Consider the following 19,919-nt stretch of genomic DNA (forward strand, 5'->3'; position numbering starts at 1 on the left):
TGTTGCTCATGTAGCCATTTATATGCTTTATTAGGTTCAGGATAAAAAAAATCCATCAACCAGGTTTCTTTAATAAGCAACAAAACAAAACTATCCTTTGTTATATTTTAAAAAACTTATTTGACAAAAACGCACGTATGCTTTTCACTGTTTGAAATATGAAACCCCCACATATACGTCATACAAGCATAACTTTAACAAAGATTAGATAACTTTCCATGCAGGAATTAACCTTGTGAAAAAAAATAACAAAGACCCACGATTGCTGGAAAACGAATTGTTTGAAAAACTGAGTAAGTCTGTCAGCACCTGTGGAGAGAAAGCAGAATTAACATTTCTGTTCCAGTAACCCTCCTTCAGAACTGATTATGACTGGGGAAAGGCTGGTCTATACTGAAGATGGGGTGGAGGTAGGAGTAAACAATAGTTGGAGATGATGCCCAGAGAGAGAGAAAAACAGTTGCACAGACAATGGAATGGATGAAGGTCTGCCTGGGAAGATTAATAGCTGCTAATGTGGACTATTAGCAGCTGACCATGTGTTGTTTTTGGTAGCAGCCCATGTGTGGTAGTTGGGGTAAGGGCATTGGTGTAGTTGTAGATGCTCAAACCCTAAAATTGTTGAACTGAGTCTTGAAGGCAGCATGGTTCCCAAGTGGAAAGTGCGATGCTGTTCTTCCAGTTTGCATGAGCTTCACTCGGGTACTGCAGCAAGCCTTAGACAGAAGTTGGCCAGGGAGCAGGGTGGTGTTCTGAAGTGTCGGGCAAGCTGAGGATCGTTTTTACGGACAGAAAATAAATGTTCAGCAAAGCAGTTGTCTGGACTCTACATTGTCTCCCCAGTGTGGACAGACCATATTGTGAGCACAGAATACATAGGACTAAATTGTGAAGTGCAGATAAATCTCTGCTTCTATCTGGGACTGTGGGTGGTGAGACTTTGAGCAAGTGAAGGCGAGAATTGGGTGGAAGTTGGAAGCGCAATTGATAAAATTTTCCAGTGCTGCACATGAGGGGGGGGTGGTGTGGTGGGAATAGTGGTTGGGTTGGCGAGAGTCTCTGGGTGTGTTGTCATCTTGTTTAGGTCGGTTGTGTTGGAATCGGCGGGCTGTGCTTATCGGGTACCCGTTTCTGAATAAGTTGCATAGAAAATCTCTAGCCACCCTGCCGTACACTAAAGACAACTGAGATGATGACCAGACTACTCTGGCCCCATGGTATCATGGTAGCCCACAAACCTACCACCACACTGAAACAGCTCCTGATGAATTTAAAGGACCCCATACCAACTAGCAGATCGAATGTCATTTACAAAATACCCTGCAAGGACTGCAACAAACACTACATTGGACAAACGGGCAGGAAACTAGCCACCAGGATACATGAGCACAAACGGGCAGGAAACTAGCCACCAGGATACATGAGCACCAACTGGCCACTAAAACACATGACCGATTATCACTACTATCCATACACACAGATGAAGAGGGATACCCGTTCGACTGGGACAATACATCCATCCTGCGAGGAGCTAAAGAAAGACACGCATGGAAATTCCTAGAGACCTGGCATTCAAACCAGAATTCCATGAACAAATATTGATTTGGACCCCATTTACCAACTTCAGAAAAAGAACAAGAAGTGATATCACCCACCGCAACAGAGCAGGATACACAAATAACACTGGTGTTCTGTCCTGTTTGCTTCATCAGAGCATCACTGGCGTGACATAGCATGGCTCAGATGCTCATCTGAGCATCTGCTTGTAGAACAAATGTCTGAAAACCAATCTATCAACTCAGTGAGCAAACGTACAACTGCTTCCTCTAAGTATTGTTCAACATGGTGAAGTACCAATTCATCAACTGAGGGAGGACAGTGCGTGGTAATCAGCAGGAGGTTTCTTGCTCAAGTTTGACCTGAAACTGAGAGACTTCATGGGATCCAGAGTCAGTGTTGAGGACTCCCAGAACAACTCCCTCCTGACTGTATCCCACTCTGCCACCACCTCCGCTGGGTCTGTCCTGCTGGTGGGACAAGACATACTGAGGGATGGTGATGGTAGAGTTCGTCATTGTCTGTAAGGTATGATTCTGAGTATGATTGTCAGGCTGGAGCTTGACTAGTCTATAAGACAGCTCCCCCAATTTTGGTACTAGCCCCCAAATGTTTGTGAAGAAGTCTTGCAGGGTCGACAGGGCTGTCTCTACTGTTGTCTTTTCCAGTGCCTAGCTCGATGCCAGGTGATCCGTCCGGTTTCATTTCTTTGAGACTTTGGTAGAACTGAATGGCTTGCTCGGCCATTTCAAACGGCAATTGACAGTAAACCACATTGCTGCCGGTCTGCAGTCGCATGTAGGCCAGAGCAGGTGAGGATGGCAGATTTCCTTCCCTGAAGGACATTAGTGAACCAGATGGGTTTTTTCCAACAATCGGCAATGATTTCACGGTGATCAGTAGATTCTTAATTCCAGATTTTTATCTTTTATTATTGAATTCACATTCCACCATCTGCTGTGGCAGGATTTGATCCTGGGTCCCCAGAATATTAGCTGAGTTTCTGGATTAATAATTGAGTGATAATACCACTAGGCCATCGCCTAAAATAGCTGACAACATTGGATATTGCAAAGGCTGTGGGCCATAACTACATTCTGGCCAAAGTAATGAATAACTGAGCTCCAGAACTAGATGTGCACCTAGCCAATATGTTCCAGTATCATTACAACAATGATATCAATTTGGGAATGGAGAATGTACTGTCCACAAAACGCAGGACCAATCCAACTCAGCTAGTTACCAACCTAATAGTCACTCTTGATCATCAATAAAGTGCTAGAGAGGGTCATCAAACCTGACAACCAAAGGATACTCTGGAATAACCTGCTTATTGACACTGCGTACTCTGCCAGTGCCACTTTGCTCCTGACCTCATTTCTGGAAATCTTTGATTTACAAGGGAGTCCAGAGCTTTGGGGGCAGCAAGGGAAACTTGAGTTAAGGCCACAGCAGCACAACGTGATCTTATTGAATGGCCGAACATACTCGATAAGTCAAATGGGCGAGTCTTGTTTTAATTTTTGGGGATTTTCGGGGTGCCCAATCACTGATCAGCAAATCACCAAAGGTTCAATTTGGGATCTGCTTGTAGAACAAAGGCTGAGCAATCTGCTTTGTGTGTTAATATTCCTAGGGATATTTGCAAAGAAATAAATCTCTTACCAGTGGTATAAAAAAATTGTTAGCGAATATTGTACCAAGGAATGTAAAAAAGAATCCAGCAACTGACTCCTGGGGGTTATCAACAGTACCTGTAGTTTCCATGCAAGTAGCATTGCAGGACGTTTAGATAATTAAACTTAAGAATGACATTGAACTGAAACAATCGTTTAGGTTTTGGAATTTCTGTGGGAAAAGTGATAATTCGTAGACGTGATTTACTAAATCTAGAAAATAGACATCTCATCTAATGCAGACAAGACAAACAAAAAAAATGCATTACACTGTCGAGTGTTCTCTCTGACATTTATCCTAAATGCAGCACTTTAAATGCATTTTCTGGTCATTAAGGGTGACAGTGGCTCAGTGGTTAGCACTGCTGCCTCACAGTGCTAAGGGCCCAGGTTTGATTCCAGCCCCTCGACTTTTTTAAATTTTTCTCTTGACAGAGGCAATTAAGGAATGGTGATGTGTAATCATGTTGTAATGTAGGAAAACAGTGGGTAATAAATTAATATTTTGTGTATTTAGTTCTATTATTTGCATTTTATTGTTGTACATGGGACCCAGAAACTAACTTTAATTAGTTTCTCGTTTTACTTTCCTTCGTGTCTAGACCAGTCGGGCAGCCAGGGGTTAAAGAGTTTTTTATACAGAACCCAAGCTGGGAGTTGCCAGTCGTATTGGTTTCAGTGTTTACGTTGGGTAGGCATTTCCATCTACCACCTGTAGATAGCATGGTAAGTATTGCAAGTTACCATCATAACTTTTGCCATCTTTTTCATGTGTCAATGTCATTGATTAACTTAATTTGATGTTGATTGACCAAAAAAGTCTGTGACCAAACATTGAAGAGTCAAGCTCATTCTAGATTTTCAAAGTGATGATGAAGCTAATTGAAAAGATTTATATACATTGTTTTAAAGAACCTGCACGTTTTTGGTAACTCATTTTTGACTGCAGTATTTAACATCAAACAAGTCATTGAGGTGAGTTTGTGGCCTATGCGAGTTAATTTCTTTTCCCAAGCATCAGTAAGATAAAGGATAACAGAATGGTGAGAACGCAGAAGGAACCCATTTGGTATATTATCTGTTCTGGTTCTCTGCAAGAAGATTTCACACAGTCACATTTCCATGCCTTTTTCTGTACCGCTGCAAATGTTTTCAGGCAACTATCCAATACTCTTTGAATTTGTTTCAGATTCTCAATCCTTCTACCAATGGATATAATTTCTCCTTATCTACTCTGTCTAGATCTCATGATTTTGAATGCCTCAATCAAATCTCATTTCGATTAGTTGAACAGCTCAATCTTTATCTATCTATAAATGTAGTTGAAGTTCCTCATCTTTGGAGCCATTCTTCAGAATCTTTACTACACCCTTTCTAATCCCTTCACATCCTTCCAACAGTGTAGTGTCCAGTGGTCAGTGAAATACTCCAGTTGAGGTCAAAACAATGATTTATGCATGTTTATCATAACTTCCTTTCATACTATCCCTATCCATAAAATTCAGCATCTTACATTTTCTTAACTGTTTTCTCAACCAGGTGTATTGTGTTCATTAGTTTGTGCATACATACCTCCAAGTTCCTCATCTCTAGCTTTTAGGAATGTACCCTACATGTTGCCTCTGCTTGCTAATCCTACCAAAATGAAGTATGCACTTATTAAATTTCACCACCTAATTGACTGTCCATTCCAGCAGCCTATCCATGTTTCTTGAAGTTTATCTCAATTTACAGTTCGCATACTTTCAAGTATTGTCATCTTTGGAAACTGTGCCTTTTATAACCAAGAACTGATCATTAATGTGTCAAAAAGAGAGTGGGTTAGATAGCATTGCTACATACTTCTGTTGGAAAAGCATCCATTTACCAAAATATCTATCCATCACTCAGGTAATTTTGTAATCCTGCTGCTCCTGTCCCTTTTATTCCATGGAGACTAACTTGCTCACAAGCTTGAATGTGTAATTTTATCAAACCAATCATGTGGCTCAAAGATTGGTATGAGAGAAATTGGTTTGAATTCTTGATACATTGACACCAGTACTAGGGAAGAAAGGAGCTGTTCGAGTGGGAACATGTGAAACATGTTGGTTTAGAGACCCAACAAATTACTTAGCTGTAAATAGGGCTTTGAATTAAATAGTTGGGGGGAGGTGGACTAAGTTTGGTTGCATAGAAAATGAGAGGTAAAGGAGAAGGTAGGACTGTAGCTTACTGATGGGACTGATTGTTACCAGAAAATACAAGAAATGGACAGAATGTTTGAATGCCATATTGCACCAAGGAATTATAAACGTGCAGGGAAATTTAACAATATAACAAACTTAAAGGATCTGTATCTTAATTACCAAAACATTTAGAATAAGGTAGATGAACTGCCACTATGAATCAGTGTAAATTAATATAATCTTACAGCCATTAGAGAAACATGGTTGTAAGGAGATGAAAACTGGAAGCTTAACATTTGGGGATATTTGATCTTTTGGAGAAACAGGAGAGATGGAAAAGTGGGTGGAGTAGCACTGTAAGAGATGAAATGGGACAGTTGTGAAAACTGGTCTCTGTTTGGATGATCCAGAGTCCATTTGGGCTGAGGCAAAAATCAGCAAGGGAAAGGAGACATTGGCTACTGCTTGGGAGTCCTACCAATCTGTGGGAAAGGGTAAACATCAAATAATGGCATGTAAAAAGAATGAATCAATAATTATGGGTGACTTTAATCTTGATTGGGTTAATCAATTTGGAAAAGATAGCTGTGACAACAAGTTCATTGAGTGCATTAGTGATAGCTTTCTAGAGTATTATGCCATGGACCCAACCAGAAACCAGATTCTGGATTAGTGGTGCTGGAAGAGCACAGCAATTCAGGCAGCATCCGAGGACAGGCAAAATCGACGTTTTGGGCAAAAGCCCTTGGGCTTTTGCCCGAAACGTCGATTTGCCTGTCCTCGGATGCTGCCTGAATTGCTGTTCTCTTCCAGCACCACTAATCCAGAATCTGGTTTCCAGCATCTGCAGTCATTGTTTTTACCAACCAGAAACCAGTCTATCTTGGATCTGTTAGGTTGAATAAATTAACTCTGATTAAAAGATCCCTTGGGAAGTACTGATCATAAGCATGATAGTATTTAATATTTAGTTCGAGTGAGAAACATTCGCCGAAAACAACTATGTTTAACTTTAAAGGGAATTACAATGAAATGAGGATAGAGTTAGCTAAAGTGAACTGTGCAGATAGATTAGCAGGAATGACAGTAAGCAAGCAGCGGCAGACATGTAAAGTAATTTATGACTCGCCAAATACATGTCCCAATAAGGAGGAGAAATTCTAAGTGAGGGATAAACCAACCATGCATACTCAAAATTTTGGAAAGTTTTAAATTGAAAGCAAAATTATTTTAAGGAGAGGAGGCAAAAGTCAGTGATAGGCCTTAAGACTGAGATAAATTAAGAATCCAGCAAAGGACGGCTAATAGATAACAAAGCCAGAGAAAGTAAACTGCCAGGGCAAACCAGTGAGGAATATAAAAACCAACAACAAGATCTTCCTTAAACATATAAGGAGGAAGGAGAGGTAAAAGTGAACATGTGCCCTTTGAAAAATGAATCTGGGGAGATAGTTTTGGGGAGCAAGGAAAAGATCAAAGCAGCTAAACAGATATTTTAAGTTAGCAAGTTTTGAGAAGATTTGTAGCTCAGGTTGAGGTTTTGGGTGTAGGTTTGCTCGCTGAGCTGGAAGGTTTGGTTTCAGACGCTTCATCACCATACTAGGTAACCTCTTCAATGAGCATCTGGATGAAGCACGGGTGGTGTAGCTCACTTTCTATTTGTGTTTGGATTTTTTTTTGGGTTGGTGGTGTCATTTTCTGTTCCTTTTCTTAGGGGGTGGTAAATGGGATGCAAGTCAATATGTTTGTTGATAGAGTTCCGAATGGAATGCCGTGCTTCTAGGAATTGTTGTGCGTGTCTCTATTTGGCTTGTCCTAGGATGGATGTGTTGTCCCAGTCGATGTGGTGTCCTTCATTTGTATGTAAGGATACTCATGAGAGTGGGTCATGTCTTTTTGTGGCTAGTTTTCTGCCTGTTTGTCCAATGTAGTGTTTGTTACAGTTCTTGCAAGCTATTTTGTAAATGACATTAGTTTTACTTATTGTCTGTTTTGGGTCTTTCAGGTTCATTAGCTGCTGTTTTCGTGTGTTGGTGGGTTTGTGGGCTCCCATGTTGCTAAGGGGTCTGAGTAGTCTGGCAGTCATTTCCGAGATGTCTTTGATGTAGGGGAGAGTGGCTAGGGTTTCTGGACGTGTTTTGTCTGCTTGTTTGGGTTTGTTGCTGAGAAATCGGCAGTGTGTGTTCATTGGGTACCCATTCTTTTTGAATATACCGTGTAGGTGATTTTCCTCTGTTCTGCAGTGTGTGGTGGCTAGTTGAAATAATGTTCTAATGCAGCTTTGTTTGTGGATGTCGGGATAATTGCTTCGGTCATTCAATATTTGGTCCGTATATGTTGTTTTCCTGTAGATGCTCGTGAACAGCCTCATCAAACTGGCATCTACAGGAAAACAACACATACACACCAAATTTTGAACGACAGAAGCAATCATCCAAACACCACAAACAAAGCTGCATTAGAACATTATTTCAACTAGCCACCACGCACTGCAGCACAGAGGAAAATCGCCTATATAGTGTCTTCAAAAAGAATGGGTACGCAATGAACACACACCGCCGATTTCTCAGCAACAAACCCAAACAAGCAAGCAAAACGCGTCCAGAAGCCCTAGCCACTCTCCCCTACATCAAAGACATCTCAGAAATGACTGCCAGACTACTCAGACCCCTTAGCATCATGGGAGCCCACAAACCCACCAACACACTAAAACAGCAGCTAATGGAACTTGAAAGACCCTATACAGACAGCAAGCAAAACTAATGTCATTTACAAAATAGCTTGCAAGAACATAACAAACACTACATTGGACAAACAGGCAGAAAACTAGCCAACAGGATACATGAACATCAACTAGCCACAAAAAGACACTACCCACTCTCACTAGTATCCTTACATATGGATGAGGAAAGACAGCACTTCGACTGGTACAACACATCCATCCTAGGACAAGCCAAAGAAAGAGAGACACGAGAATTCCTAGGGTGCTGGTTGGAATGCCATGCTTCTATCAACAAACACATTGACTTGGATGCCATTTACCACCCCCTGAGAAAAAGAACAGGAAATGGAGTCACCGTAGGAAATGACACCAACCCAAGAAAATCCAAATATATAAATAGAAAGCAGGAATTTTCAGCATTACTTCGTGTGAGGTCCACTGGAGATGTTACCTAGTAAGGTAACAAAATGTCTGGAAATGAACCTTTCAGCTCAGTGAGCAAACCTGCATCCATAATTTAAATTGTACCTAATAGTGCAAAATGTTGTTGAAATAATGGTCTTTCAGTTTGTTGCATATGTAGCACTTAATAATTGCAGGTATAGTTCAGCTACATTAACAGCAGTTATTCTAGAAGTCATATTACTGTGACAAGGAGACAGATACAATATATGTATATAGACTGTAATTGTCCTCATGAGAACTTAACATTTTGTATTTTCTATGCTCCAGATAATCCCAGCAGGAGGAAACATTCTATTTAGAGTTGTCTTTCTGCCTGCTGAAGAAGGAAATGTGCAAAGTTCTTTATTTATAAACACTTCTACCCATGGGACTCTTTCATATCAGGTTGGTATATGGACTTAATTCTAAAATTTTCCTTCTAATGTATTGACGAGATCTAGGTGTAGCTGCTGTATTACACAACTTCATAATATAACACTAAGTATGCAATATTTTGTACTGCTGTTTAAAGTTTTTTTTGGTAGAGGTATGAAATAAAAAAAAATTAAATGGTTCATTTCACTTGTCTTCACAATGGACACTATGTACAAGTCTCTTGGTAAATGGAGTTTAGCTTCTGTACTGCTTAGCAGTTATTGGCCAAATCTGTTCAGACTTTACACATAGACACAGTGTACATGGTTCAGTATAAAGTTCAAATTCTGCATTTGACTCATCCCTGAAAGACAATACTGTAAAGTAAAAGTGAAGGGGTAGGTAGGTGAAAAACTGGAAGGGTTAAAAATTGATAAAAGGGGAGGCATTAAAAAAAAAAGATGGTTGCACTTTCCTGAGTCACAAGGTCTGAACAGGACATATCCAAAGATGCTGAGGGTTGAAAGGTAGGAATCGAGGTATTGGCCATAATCTTCTAATCTCCCTTTAATAGAGAGATGTGAGAGGATTGGAGAATTGCAAATAGAGTCAAGGAGTTACAGAAATATAAAGCACAGAAACAGACCCTTTGGTTCAACCTGTCCATGTCGACCAGTTATTTCAACCCACTCTAGTCCCACCTGCCAGTACCTGGCCCATATCTCTCTCAACCCTTCCTATTCTGATACCCATCCAGATGCCTTTTAAATGTTGCAATTGTACTAGTCTCCACCACTTCCTCTGGCAGCCCATTCCACACATGTGCCACCTTCTGTGAAAAAGTTACCACTTAGGTCTCTTTTATATCTTTCCCCAACCTCTATAAGGTCACCTATCAAACTCAGATGCTCCAGGGAAAACAGCCCTAGCCTATTCAACCTCTCCCTATACCTTAAATCCTCCAACCCTGGCAGCATCCTTGTAAATCTCTTCTGAACACTTTCAAGTTTCACAACATCCTTCCAATAAGAAGGAGACCAGAATTGCACGCAATATTCCAACAGTGGCCTAACCAATGACCTGTACATGACCTTCCAACTCCTATACTCAATGCTCTGACCAATAAGGAAAAGCATACCTAACATCACCTTCACTATCCTATCTATCTGCGACTCTACTTTTAAGGAGCTATGAACCTGCTCTCCAAGGTCTTTGTTAAGCAACACTCCCTTGGACCTTACTGTTAAGTGTAAAGGTCCTGCTAAGATTTCCTTTCCCAAAATGCATTTATCTGAATTAAGCTCTCTGCTACTTCTCAGCCCATTGGCCCATTTGATAACGATCCCATTGTAATCTGCGGTAACCTCCTTCGCTGTCCACTACACCTCCAATTTTGGTGTCATCTGCAAACTTGCTAACTACCTCTTATGCTCACATCCAAATCATTTATATAAATGATGAAAGGCAGTGGACCTAGCACTGATCCTTGTGGCACTCCACTGGTCACAGGCCTCCAGTCTGAAAAACAACCCTCCACCACCACCTTCTGTTATCTACCTTTTTGAGCCAGTTCTGTATCCAAATGGCTAGTTCTCCCTGTATTCTGAGATCTAACCTTGCTAACCAGTCTCCCATGGGGAATCTTGTCGAAAGCCTTACTGAAGTCCATATAGATCACATTCACCGCTCTGCCCTCAACAATCCTCTTTGTTACTTCAAAAAGCTCAATCAAGTTTGTGAGACATGATTTCCCATGCGCAAAGCCATGCTGACTATCCCTAATCAGTCCTTGCCTTTCCAAATACAATAACACCCTGTCCCTCAGGATTTGTTCCAGCAACTTGCCCACTGCCGATGTCGGGCTCACTGGTCTATAGTTCCCTGGCTTGTCCTTACGATCTTTCTTAAATAGTGGCACAACGTTAGCCAACCTCCAGTCTTCCGGCACCTCACCTGTGACAATCGATGATACAAATATCTCAGCAAGAAGCCCAGCAATCACTTCTGTAGCTTCCCACAGAGTTCTAGGGTACACCTGATTAGGTCCTGGGGATTTATCCACATTTATGCATTTCAAGTCTTCCACTGTAATATGGACTCTTTTTTTTCAAGATGTCACCATCTATTTCCCTACGTTCTATATCTTAAATGTCCTTTTCCACAGTAAACACTGATGCAAGATACTCATTTAGTATCTTCCCCATCTCCTGCAGCTCCACACAAAGGCTGCCTTGCTGATCTTTGAGGGGCCCTATTCTCTCCCTAGTTACCCTTTTGCCCTTAATGTATTTGTAAAAACTGAGTTCTCCTTAACTCTATTTGCCAAAGCTATCTCGTGTCCCCTTTTTGCCCTCCTGATTTCCCTCAAGTATATTTCCCTACTGACTTTATACTCTTCTGAGGATTCCCTCGATCTATCCTGTCTATACCTGACGTATGCTTTCTCCTTTTTCTTAACCAAACCCTCAATTTATTTAGTCATCCAGCATTCCCTATACCTACCAACCTTTCCTTTCACCCTAGCAGGAATATACTCTCTGGACTCTCATTTCTGAAGGCTTCCCGTTTTTCAGCTGTCCCTTTTACCTGTGAACATCTGCTCTTAGCTGAGTGTCTTGGGGATCAGTGTTCAAAGCAGGCTGGTCACCTGAATACTCCGGCTAAGACTAATAGAATAGGATCCTGGGTCTATTTTGTTGGTTTTTAGAACTGGGGCCATGATTAAGAGGGACGGCTGGGGGCATTCTTATTGTGCCACTAGAGGTGAAATTCTTGGGCCGGCGCAAGACGAATAAAAGTGAAAGCATTTGCCAGGAATGTTTTCATTTGTCAAGAACGAAAGTCAGATACGTCGTAGTTCCGATCATAAACAATGCCGACTAGTGATCTGGCATTATTCCCATGACCCCGACCCCCCCCCCCGAGCAGCTTCCGGGAAACTCAAGTCTTTGGCTCCCAGTGGGAGTATGGTTTCAAATCTGAAACGTAAAGGAATTGATGGAAGGGCACCACCAGGAGTGGAGCCTGTGGCTTAATTTGACTCAACATGGGAAACCTCACCCAACCTGGACACAGAAAGGATTGACAGATCAATAGCGCACTCTCTATTCTGTGGGTGGTGGTGCATGGCCGTTCTTAGGTGAAGCGATTAAGAGGATTTAAGGATCAAGTTGGCAATCAAAGACCAGTGTGCTTTGACCTTGATGGTGGAAAGATTATTAGAATTTATTTTTTAACACTTTGTTCAGAAGATGTGTGTTTTGTTGGCTAGGTCAGCGTTCATTGCTCAGGCACGGTTAAGCATCATAATAATTGTTGTATTTCTGGGGTGTCTCATAAGTCAGACCAAGTAAGGATATCTTTTTTCCTTAAAAGACACTACTGAACCATGTGGGTTTTTTGAATAGTTGACAGTGGTTACAGATCCCCATTGAAAAGGCTTTTTATTTCAAATTTATAGTATTGAATTCAAATTCTACCATCTTTCATTCTGATGATAGAGGGCAAAATGAGCAGGTACTTGGAGCAATGTTTTCAGCCTCTGGGACCTTTGTTCTCGATCATGGCTGATTTCCTTAAGGCTATCCCCATATGCCTTAATGCCATCAGTAAGTAGAAATCTATCGATGTCTGTCTTGAACTTAAAGGCTATGGATGTTCAGTCATTTTGGCTAGAGAATTCCAATGGTTTGATACCTTCTGAATGAAGGAGTTCTTTCTCATCTCAGGCGGAAATGACATGCCCCCTACTCTGAGATTGTTCAAGGAACGCCAGTACAGATTTGCTAAAGAGAATCTCTGCGGACCAACTTGATTGAGATCTTTGAGGTAGCAAATGGTTGATGAGGGTAGTGAAGTTAATTTGGTCTGTATGGGCTTTCTAAAGTTTTAACTAAAGTGCAACATTATAGATTTAATAACAATTTGAAGCCCGTGGAGTAAGAGTGACAGTGTCAGTACGAATACAAAGCTGACTTGGTGAGAAAACAGTGAAGTGAATGGAGGAAGGTATACAATGGTGTTTGCCAAATAATAACAGAACTACAACTTGGGTAAGCACACTTCATAATTTTGAAGATGACAAATTTGAAAATATTGTGAAATGTAAGGAGGACAGTGGTAAATTCCAAGGGGACATAAATTGCCTTAAAGTGAGCAGACATCAACAGATGAGAGTTGATGTAGAGAAGCACGATGTAGTACTAATTTGATAGGAGGAGCAAAGAGAAGTTTTAGGAAGGCATTAAAGACCTTAGAGAGGGTGCCAGGATAAGGGACTTGAGCTACAAGTAGAATCTTGAAGCTGGGCTATTCCCTTTAGAAAAGGTTGAGAGAAGAGTTGATAGGTGATGGGATGGGTCTGGGCAAAATATATAGAAATCTTTCCTGTTGAAGGAAGGGCCAAGAACCAGAAGATGCAGATTTAAGTAATTGGCAAAAGTACCAAAGGCATCATTAGATACATTTATATGCAGCAGATAGAGTCATAGATATGTACAGTACCAAAACAGACCCTTCAGTCCAACTTGTCCATACTGACCAGATATCCTAACCTATTCTAGTCCCATTTGCCAGCACTTGGCTCATATCCCTCTAACCTCTTCCTATTCATATATCCAGCCAGATGCCTTTTAAATTTTGTAATTGTACCAGCCTCCACAACTTCCTCTGGCAGCCCATTCCATACACGTACCACCCTCTGTGTGAAAAAGTTGCCCCTTAGGTCTCTTTTATATCTTTCCCCTCTCGCCCTAAACCTATGCCCTCTAGTTATAGACTCCTCCCCCCCACCCCCGGGAAAAGGCCTTGTCTGTTTACCCTATCCATGCCCCTCTTGATTTCATAAACCTGTAAGGTCACCCCTCAGCCTCTGACGCTCCAGCGAAAACAGCCCCAGCCTATTCAGCCTCTCCCTGTAGCTCAAACCCTCCATTCCTGGCAATATTCTTGTAAATGTTTTCTTAATCCTTTCAAATTTTATAACATCCTTCCAATAGGAGGGAGACTTGAATTGCACACAGTATTCCAAAAGTGGCCTAATCAATGTCCTGTACAGCCGAAACATGACCACCCAACTCAGATGCTCAATACTCTGACCAATAAAGGAAAGTATGCCAAATCGACGCCTTCACCATCCTATCTACCAGCAACTCCACTTTCAAGGAGCTATGAACCTGCACTCCAAGGTCTCTTTGTTCAGCATCATAATCTCACAACAGGTTTATTTGGAAGCACTAGCTTTCAGAACACTGCTCCTTCCTGATGTCCACCCCAGTTCAACACTGTCTCCTCCACATCTTTGTTCAGCAACACTCCCTAGGACCTTACCATTAAGTGTATAAGTCCTGCCCTGATAGTGCCTTTCCAAAATGCAGCATCTTACATTTATCTAAATTAAATCCCATCTGCCAGCCCTTGGCCCATCTGATCAAGAACCCATTGTACATTGAGGTAACCTTCGCTGTCCACAACACTTCCAATTTTGGTGTCATCTGCAAACTTACTAACTATACCTCCTATGTTCACATCCAAATCATTTATACAAATAATGAAAAGCAGTGGACCCAGTGCCTTGTAGCACACCACTGGTCACAGGCCTCCAGTCTAAAAGGCAACACTCCACCAGTTCTGTATCTAAATGGCTATTTCTCCCAGTTTCATTGTGGTCTAACCTTGATAACCAGTCTCCCGTGAGGAACCTTATCAAACGCCTTACTGAAGTCCATTTGGATAACGTCCAACACTGTCCTAATCCATCCTCGTTACTCCATTACAAAACTTAATAAAGTTCATGAGAGATGATTTCCCACACACAAAGCCATGTTGACTATCCCTAATCAGTCCTTGCCTTTCCAAATACATGTAAATCCTGTCCCCCAAGATTCCCTCCAACTCGCCCACCACCAATATCAGGCTCACCTGTCTGTTGTTCCTTGGCTTTTCCTTAACATCTTTCTTAAACAGTGGCACCACGTTAGCCAACCTCCAGTCTTCCAGCACCTCACCTGTGACTATCGATGATACAAATATCTCAGCAAGGGGCCCAGTAATCACTTCCCTAGCTTCCCACATGGTTTAGGGTATAACTGATCAGGTCCTAGGGGATTTATCCACCTTTATGCATTTTTGGTTAGATTCTAGAATAAATTGGCAGAGAGAATGAGTTGAGACATTGAATTGTGACTTTCAATAAGGGATTGGGAAAATATCTGAAGAGAGAGTTTATGTGGTTCCATGAAAAGGGCAGGGTGCTAGATAAATTGCTCTTGCAGAACTCTGGTACAGATGTAGTGAGCCATTGGCTTTATCTGTGCTGCAAGAATTTGATTATATAATTTCGTATTTGGACAAATGGATTTAACTGATGTTGAGAGATGCTGATGAAACTATGCTACTTACATGAGGAATATTTATTTACCATCTAAATTGATGTGTAAAGTGATCACATTACTAGGGGACAGCTATTGTTGGAGGAATTGTTGCATCCTGCATGAATTGATGCTTCTGGGGCTTTGGAGGTGGGGCAGTTTTGTGGTAGGGATGAGGTTAGCTTATTTGGTAATACATCAAACCTCTGCTAACTTCAATACTTAAAGTGCAAGAAGGGAAGGAAAGAGAAGAGCTATCGATGTGACCTCAAATTCATTTTAAATTATTAAATATGCAGACTTTTCCACTGGCAAATTTAATTTCATTAATTGTTTAAGTTGATCTCTCAAAATCCCTTGATTTATTTAATATTTATTAAATGTGTTTACAGAAATTAGTAATCTTGACAAGCAAATTTATTCTTTTCGAAACAGTCGCAGTATGAGTTCTTTTAAAATTAAAAAGGAGAGTATGCTGAGTGAAGGGAAATCAATTGTATAATTATATTGGTATTTACTGAATGCTGAATTGTCCCTTTTCATTTCCTTTAATTTTAAATAAAGATGACCGGTGTTGGAGTTCCCATTCCCGAGCTGAGTGTGGTTGACAAACTCATCTTTTTTCCACGCATTCAAAATATTCAGGTTGGTGCATATGTACAAAGACAGTTAAGACTGAATAATTTTATACAAACTAAGTCAAAAACATTAGGATAAATTATTAGCTGTATACTTGTTTACTGATTAGTCAAAATTCATTGTTTGTTTGTATTTAAATTGCTACTTTGCCTTCCATTGGAATCAGAACCTTTTCTCTTTGTTGATTGGAGGCGAAGTGGCTCTGAACTTAGTTTAGTTAAGATGATCTCTTTTCAATTTGATATGATTGATGTTGGATCAAAGTTGTACGGAAATCAGCCCCACAGCTCTAAAACCTGCAGCAGGAAATCGCATAATTACATGGCTGTTAAAGGGTGCAGCTTGCTGGTAAAGGGGTTAGTTTGTTTAATAAGGCATTAAACTGCTAGTTACAGAAATAGTCAATATACCAGAGAGGGAGGAAAGCAGTTTATATGGCCTTAAACTCATTTTGAATTATTGAATAAAGGGGAGGGTGTTTCATTCCAGTTTGAGACAGTGATCATTTGCTTTGTTAGAAAAATAAAGTCTTCAACTTCTTAAAAAAAACTCTAGAAAAGGTGTGTAAACCTCTTCCATTTACTGTATATGTCCCAGAATCTGCCTTTATATGGTGCAAGTGTGTAATATGCAGAAGACCTTAAGTTATTGGTGCCTTCTCTAAACTATGCAGTAGATACTTCGCTGACAGGAAAATCGTTGCTTAAGCATACCACCGGTTTGCTTCATATTGTTTATATTCAAATTGTCAAAGATTTCTGAGAAGGGGGGGGGGGGGAGAGGAGAATGATCTGGATTTCATGATCTTGGTATAATTGCATCTGTTTGTTCTGTCCCGCTGTAAAGACATTTCCATCATGTCTTCTGAGAATGTAGTTGGGATTTCATCTGAGCATTTTGTTCCAACACTGCAAAAAAGAATGGGAAATTGAGTTGGAGTAGTAAAATTATGCCTTTTGTCACAAAAATTAATGCTGCAGGAAAAGTATCTTTAGTTTAAAACTTTCAGAATCATAGAATAGTTGCGCCCCTAGAGGAGGCCTTTGGCCTGTCATGTCCATTCTGGCTCTCTGCAAGACACCAAAATTGGTGTGGTTGCAGAAAGTGAGGAAGATTGTCAAAGGATATAGAGAGATATAGATTGCAGATTTGGGCAGAGAAATGGCAGATGGAGTTTAATCTGGATAAATGACAGGTGATACATTTTGGAAAATCAAATTCAGGTGTGAATTATACAACAAATGGCAGAATCCTCTGCAGCATAGGCATACGGAGGGTCAGAGTGCTTGGGTCCACAGATCCCTGAAAGTGGCAATACAGGTGGATAAGGTGGTTAAGAGGTCGTGCAGCATGCTTGCCTTCGTTGGCCTGGGCATGGCTATACAAATTTTCAAGTTATGTTACAGCTGTAAAAAACTTCAGTTAGTTTAACATTTGGTATATAATGTGTAGTTGTGGTTGCCATACCACCAGAAGGATGTAGAGGGGCAGAGAAGATTTACCAGGGTGTTACCTGGTCCAGAGAATTTTAGTTATGAGGAAAAGTTGGATAAACTCGGATTGTTCTCACTGGAAAGGCGGATGCTGAGGAGTGACCTCAGAGGTCTCCAATATTATGAGGGGCACACGCAGGGTGGATAGTCAGAGGATTTTTCCCCAGGGTGGAAAGGTCAGCTGTAAGAAGGCACAGGTTCGGGATGAGTGTGTGAAAATTTAAGGGAGAAACACAGAAAATATATCAGAGGGTGGTGGCTACCTGGAATGCACTGTCAGTGGAGGTGGTGGAAGCAGGTACTTCAGCATGTGAACAGAAACATAAATACCGCATATGGGAAATAACTAGTGGGTCTAAATAAGGACTAGGAATTGGCTGAAGCTTGGTGGGCTGGAGCGCCTGTTCCTGTGCTGTACTGTGTTGTATATTGGATTCTTTGCTTAAATGTATAATAGAAAATCAGGTAGAAATAAAAAATGGAATAAATAACTTGCACAAATTTGAAAAAAGGGATATCTTTCGTGAGTAAGATTATAATATTGCTCATTTCTCCAATGACTGAAATGTTTCTAAAGCAGCAGTGGTAAGATCTTGTTGCATCTGAGCTGCTGGTGACAAGTAAATCTTAAACAGAATCCGAAAATGTTGGTAATAGTCAGCAGGGTCTACATAATCAAATAATTTAACCACACTTCCCCATTCACCAACAGTCCCATGCTCCTTACCTGGTTAGAGACCATCACATTATGTCTATGCTGACAGCAAAAAATGAACCAGAAAATTCCCTCAGCATCCTTGGATGAATTCCAATTGGTCCAGGTGACTGACTTTATAAACCAGCCTTTCTAATATCTCTTCTGTCAATTTTTGGCTCATCCCATGCCTCAGTTACCTATCCTTTCTCTCTGGCTTTCTCTTCCATTTTAAAGCAAGATGCAAAGTACTCAGTTAGCACCCCAGCTATATCCTTTGCCTCCATTTGTCAATCCACTTTTTGGTGCCTAATCTCTCAACCTTCATAATACATTGCAGCACAAATGAAGGCTATTCAACTTATCATGTCTGTACTTCTCATACTTTCCCACTTTACACCTATATTTGCCACATTTCTGCCCACTCAATGAAACTATCTAACCTTTTTTTTGTAGCCTCTTCCATTCCTCTTCACTTATTTTCCAACCTGTCTTCGTATCATCTGCAAATTTGGCATCTATTCCTTCTGCCCTTTCATCCAAGTCATTTATATACATTGTAAACTGTTGAACTCTCAATAATGATCCCTGTACACACCACTGAAAGTCATTTAGTGCCTATTCTCTGCTTCATTTTAGCCAGTCAATCTTCTATCCATGCCAATATGCCATCTATTATACTATGAGCTTTTATCTTCGACAATAACCTTTGATGTGGCACCTTACCAAATACCCTCTGGAAAGCTAAGTGTATTGCATCCACTATTCCCTTGCACTTCGCTTTCCTGAAGGCAAGTACTGTCACAAGGAACTCCAGTAGGTTGGTCAGACATGATATATCTTTCACAGAATCATATTGAATCTGCCTGATAACCTTTTAACTCAGTGTCTTGACATAATGTCTTTGATAGCAGTTCCTGTCTGGTACTGTTTCCTGTTTTCTGTCATCCTCACTTTTTGAACAAAGGAGTTGTAATTACCAGCTTCTAATTAGGGCATTCCTGAATCGAGGGAATTTTGAAAAATTAAAACTAATGTATCAAATATGTCACAACCACTTCTTTCAAGATCTTAGGATGAGGTCCATCAGGATCTGGGCATTTGCCAGATCACAGCTCCAACAGATTATTCCGTACAGCTTCTCTGGTCATGTTCTTCCCTCATTTCTGTTTCTCTGTTTATTGCTGTGTCTGGGGTGCGAGAGAATAATCGATGAAGGGAGTTTCTCAAAATGGAGAAAGGTGACCAGTGTTGGGGCCACTGTTGTTTGTGATATACATAAATGATCTGGAAGAGGGCACTGTTGGTATGATCAGCAAGTTTGCAGATGACACGAAGATTGGTCGAGTAGCAAAAAGCATAGGGGACTGTCAAAGAATACAGGAGGATATAGATAGACTGGAGAGTTGGGCAGAAAATTGGCAGGTGGATTTCAATCCAGACAAATGTGAGGTGATGAATTATACAATGAATGGAAGAGCCTTGGGAAAAGTTGATGGACAGAGAGATCTGGAAGTGCAGGTCCATTGTACCCTGATGGTTGCTGCACAGGTGGATAGAGTGGTCAAGAAGGCATATAGTATGCTTGCCTTCATCAGACGGAGTATTGAGTATAAGAGCTGGCAAGTCATGTTAAAATTGTACAAGACACTGGTTCGGCCGCATTTAGAATACTGTGTACAGTTCTGGTCACCACATTACCAAAAGGATGTGGACGCTTTGGAGAGGGTGCAGAGAACGTTTACGAAGATGTTGCCTGGTATGGAAGGTGCTAGCTATGAAG

The 19,919-nt window shown here is 40.9% G+C and overlaps 1 protein-coding gene across 4 annotated transcripts in view; it reads left to right on the forward strand.

Moving 5' to 3' along the window:
• Positions 1-19,919, forward strand: part of tmem131l (transmembrane 131 like) — a 162,818-nt gene that overhangs the window by 49,893 nt on the left and 93,006 nt on the right. For all 4 annotated transcript variants that reach the window (XM_043700124.1, XM_043700133.1, XM_043700138.1 and 1 more), the window contains 3 exons: positions 3,836-3,959; positions 8,856-8,972; positions 15,875-15,955. In XM_043700124.1, the coding sequence (XP_043556059.1) occupies positions 3,836-3,959; positions 8,856-8,972; positions 15,875-15,955 (322 nt within the window). The remainder of the gene's footprint in view (positions 1-3,835; positions 3,960-8,855; positions 8,973-15,874; positions 15,956-19,919) is intronic.

Source organism: Chiloscyllium plagiosum, chromosome 1 (assembly GCF_004010195.1).
Source record: "Chiloscyllium plagiosum isolate BGI_BamShark_2017 chromosome 1, ASM401019v2, whole genome shotgun sequence".
In the NCBI taxonomy this organism is placed as follows: domain Eukaryota; kingdom Metazoa; phylum Chordata; class Chondrichthyes; order Orectolobiformes; family Hemiscylliidae; genus Chiloscyllium; species Chiloscyllium plagiosum.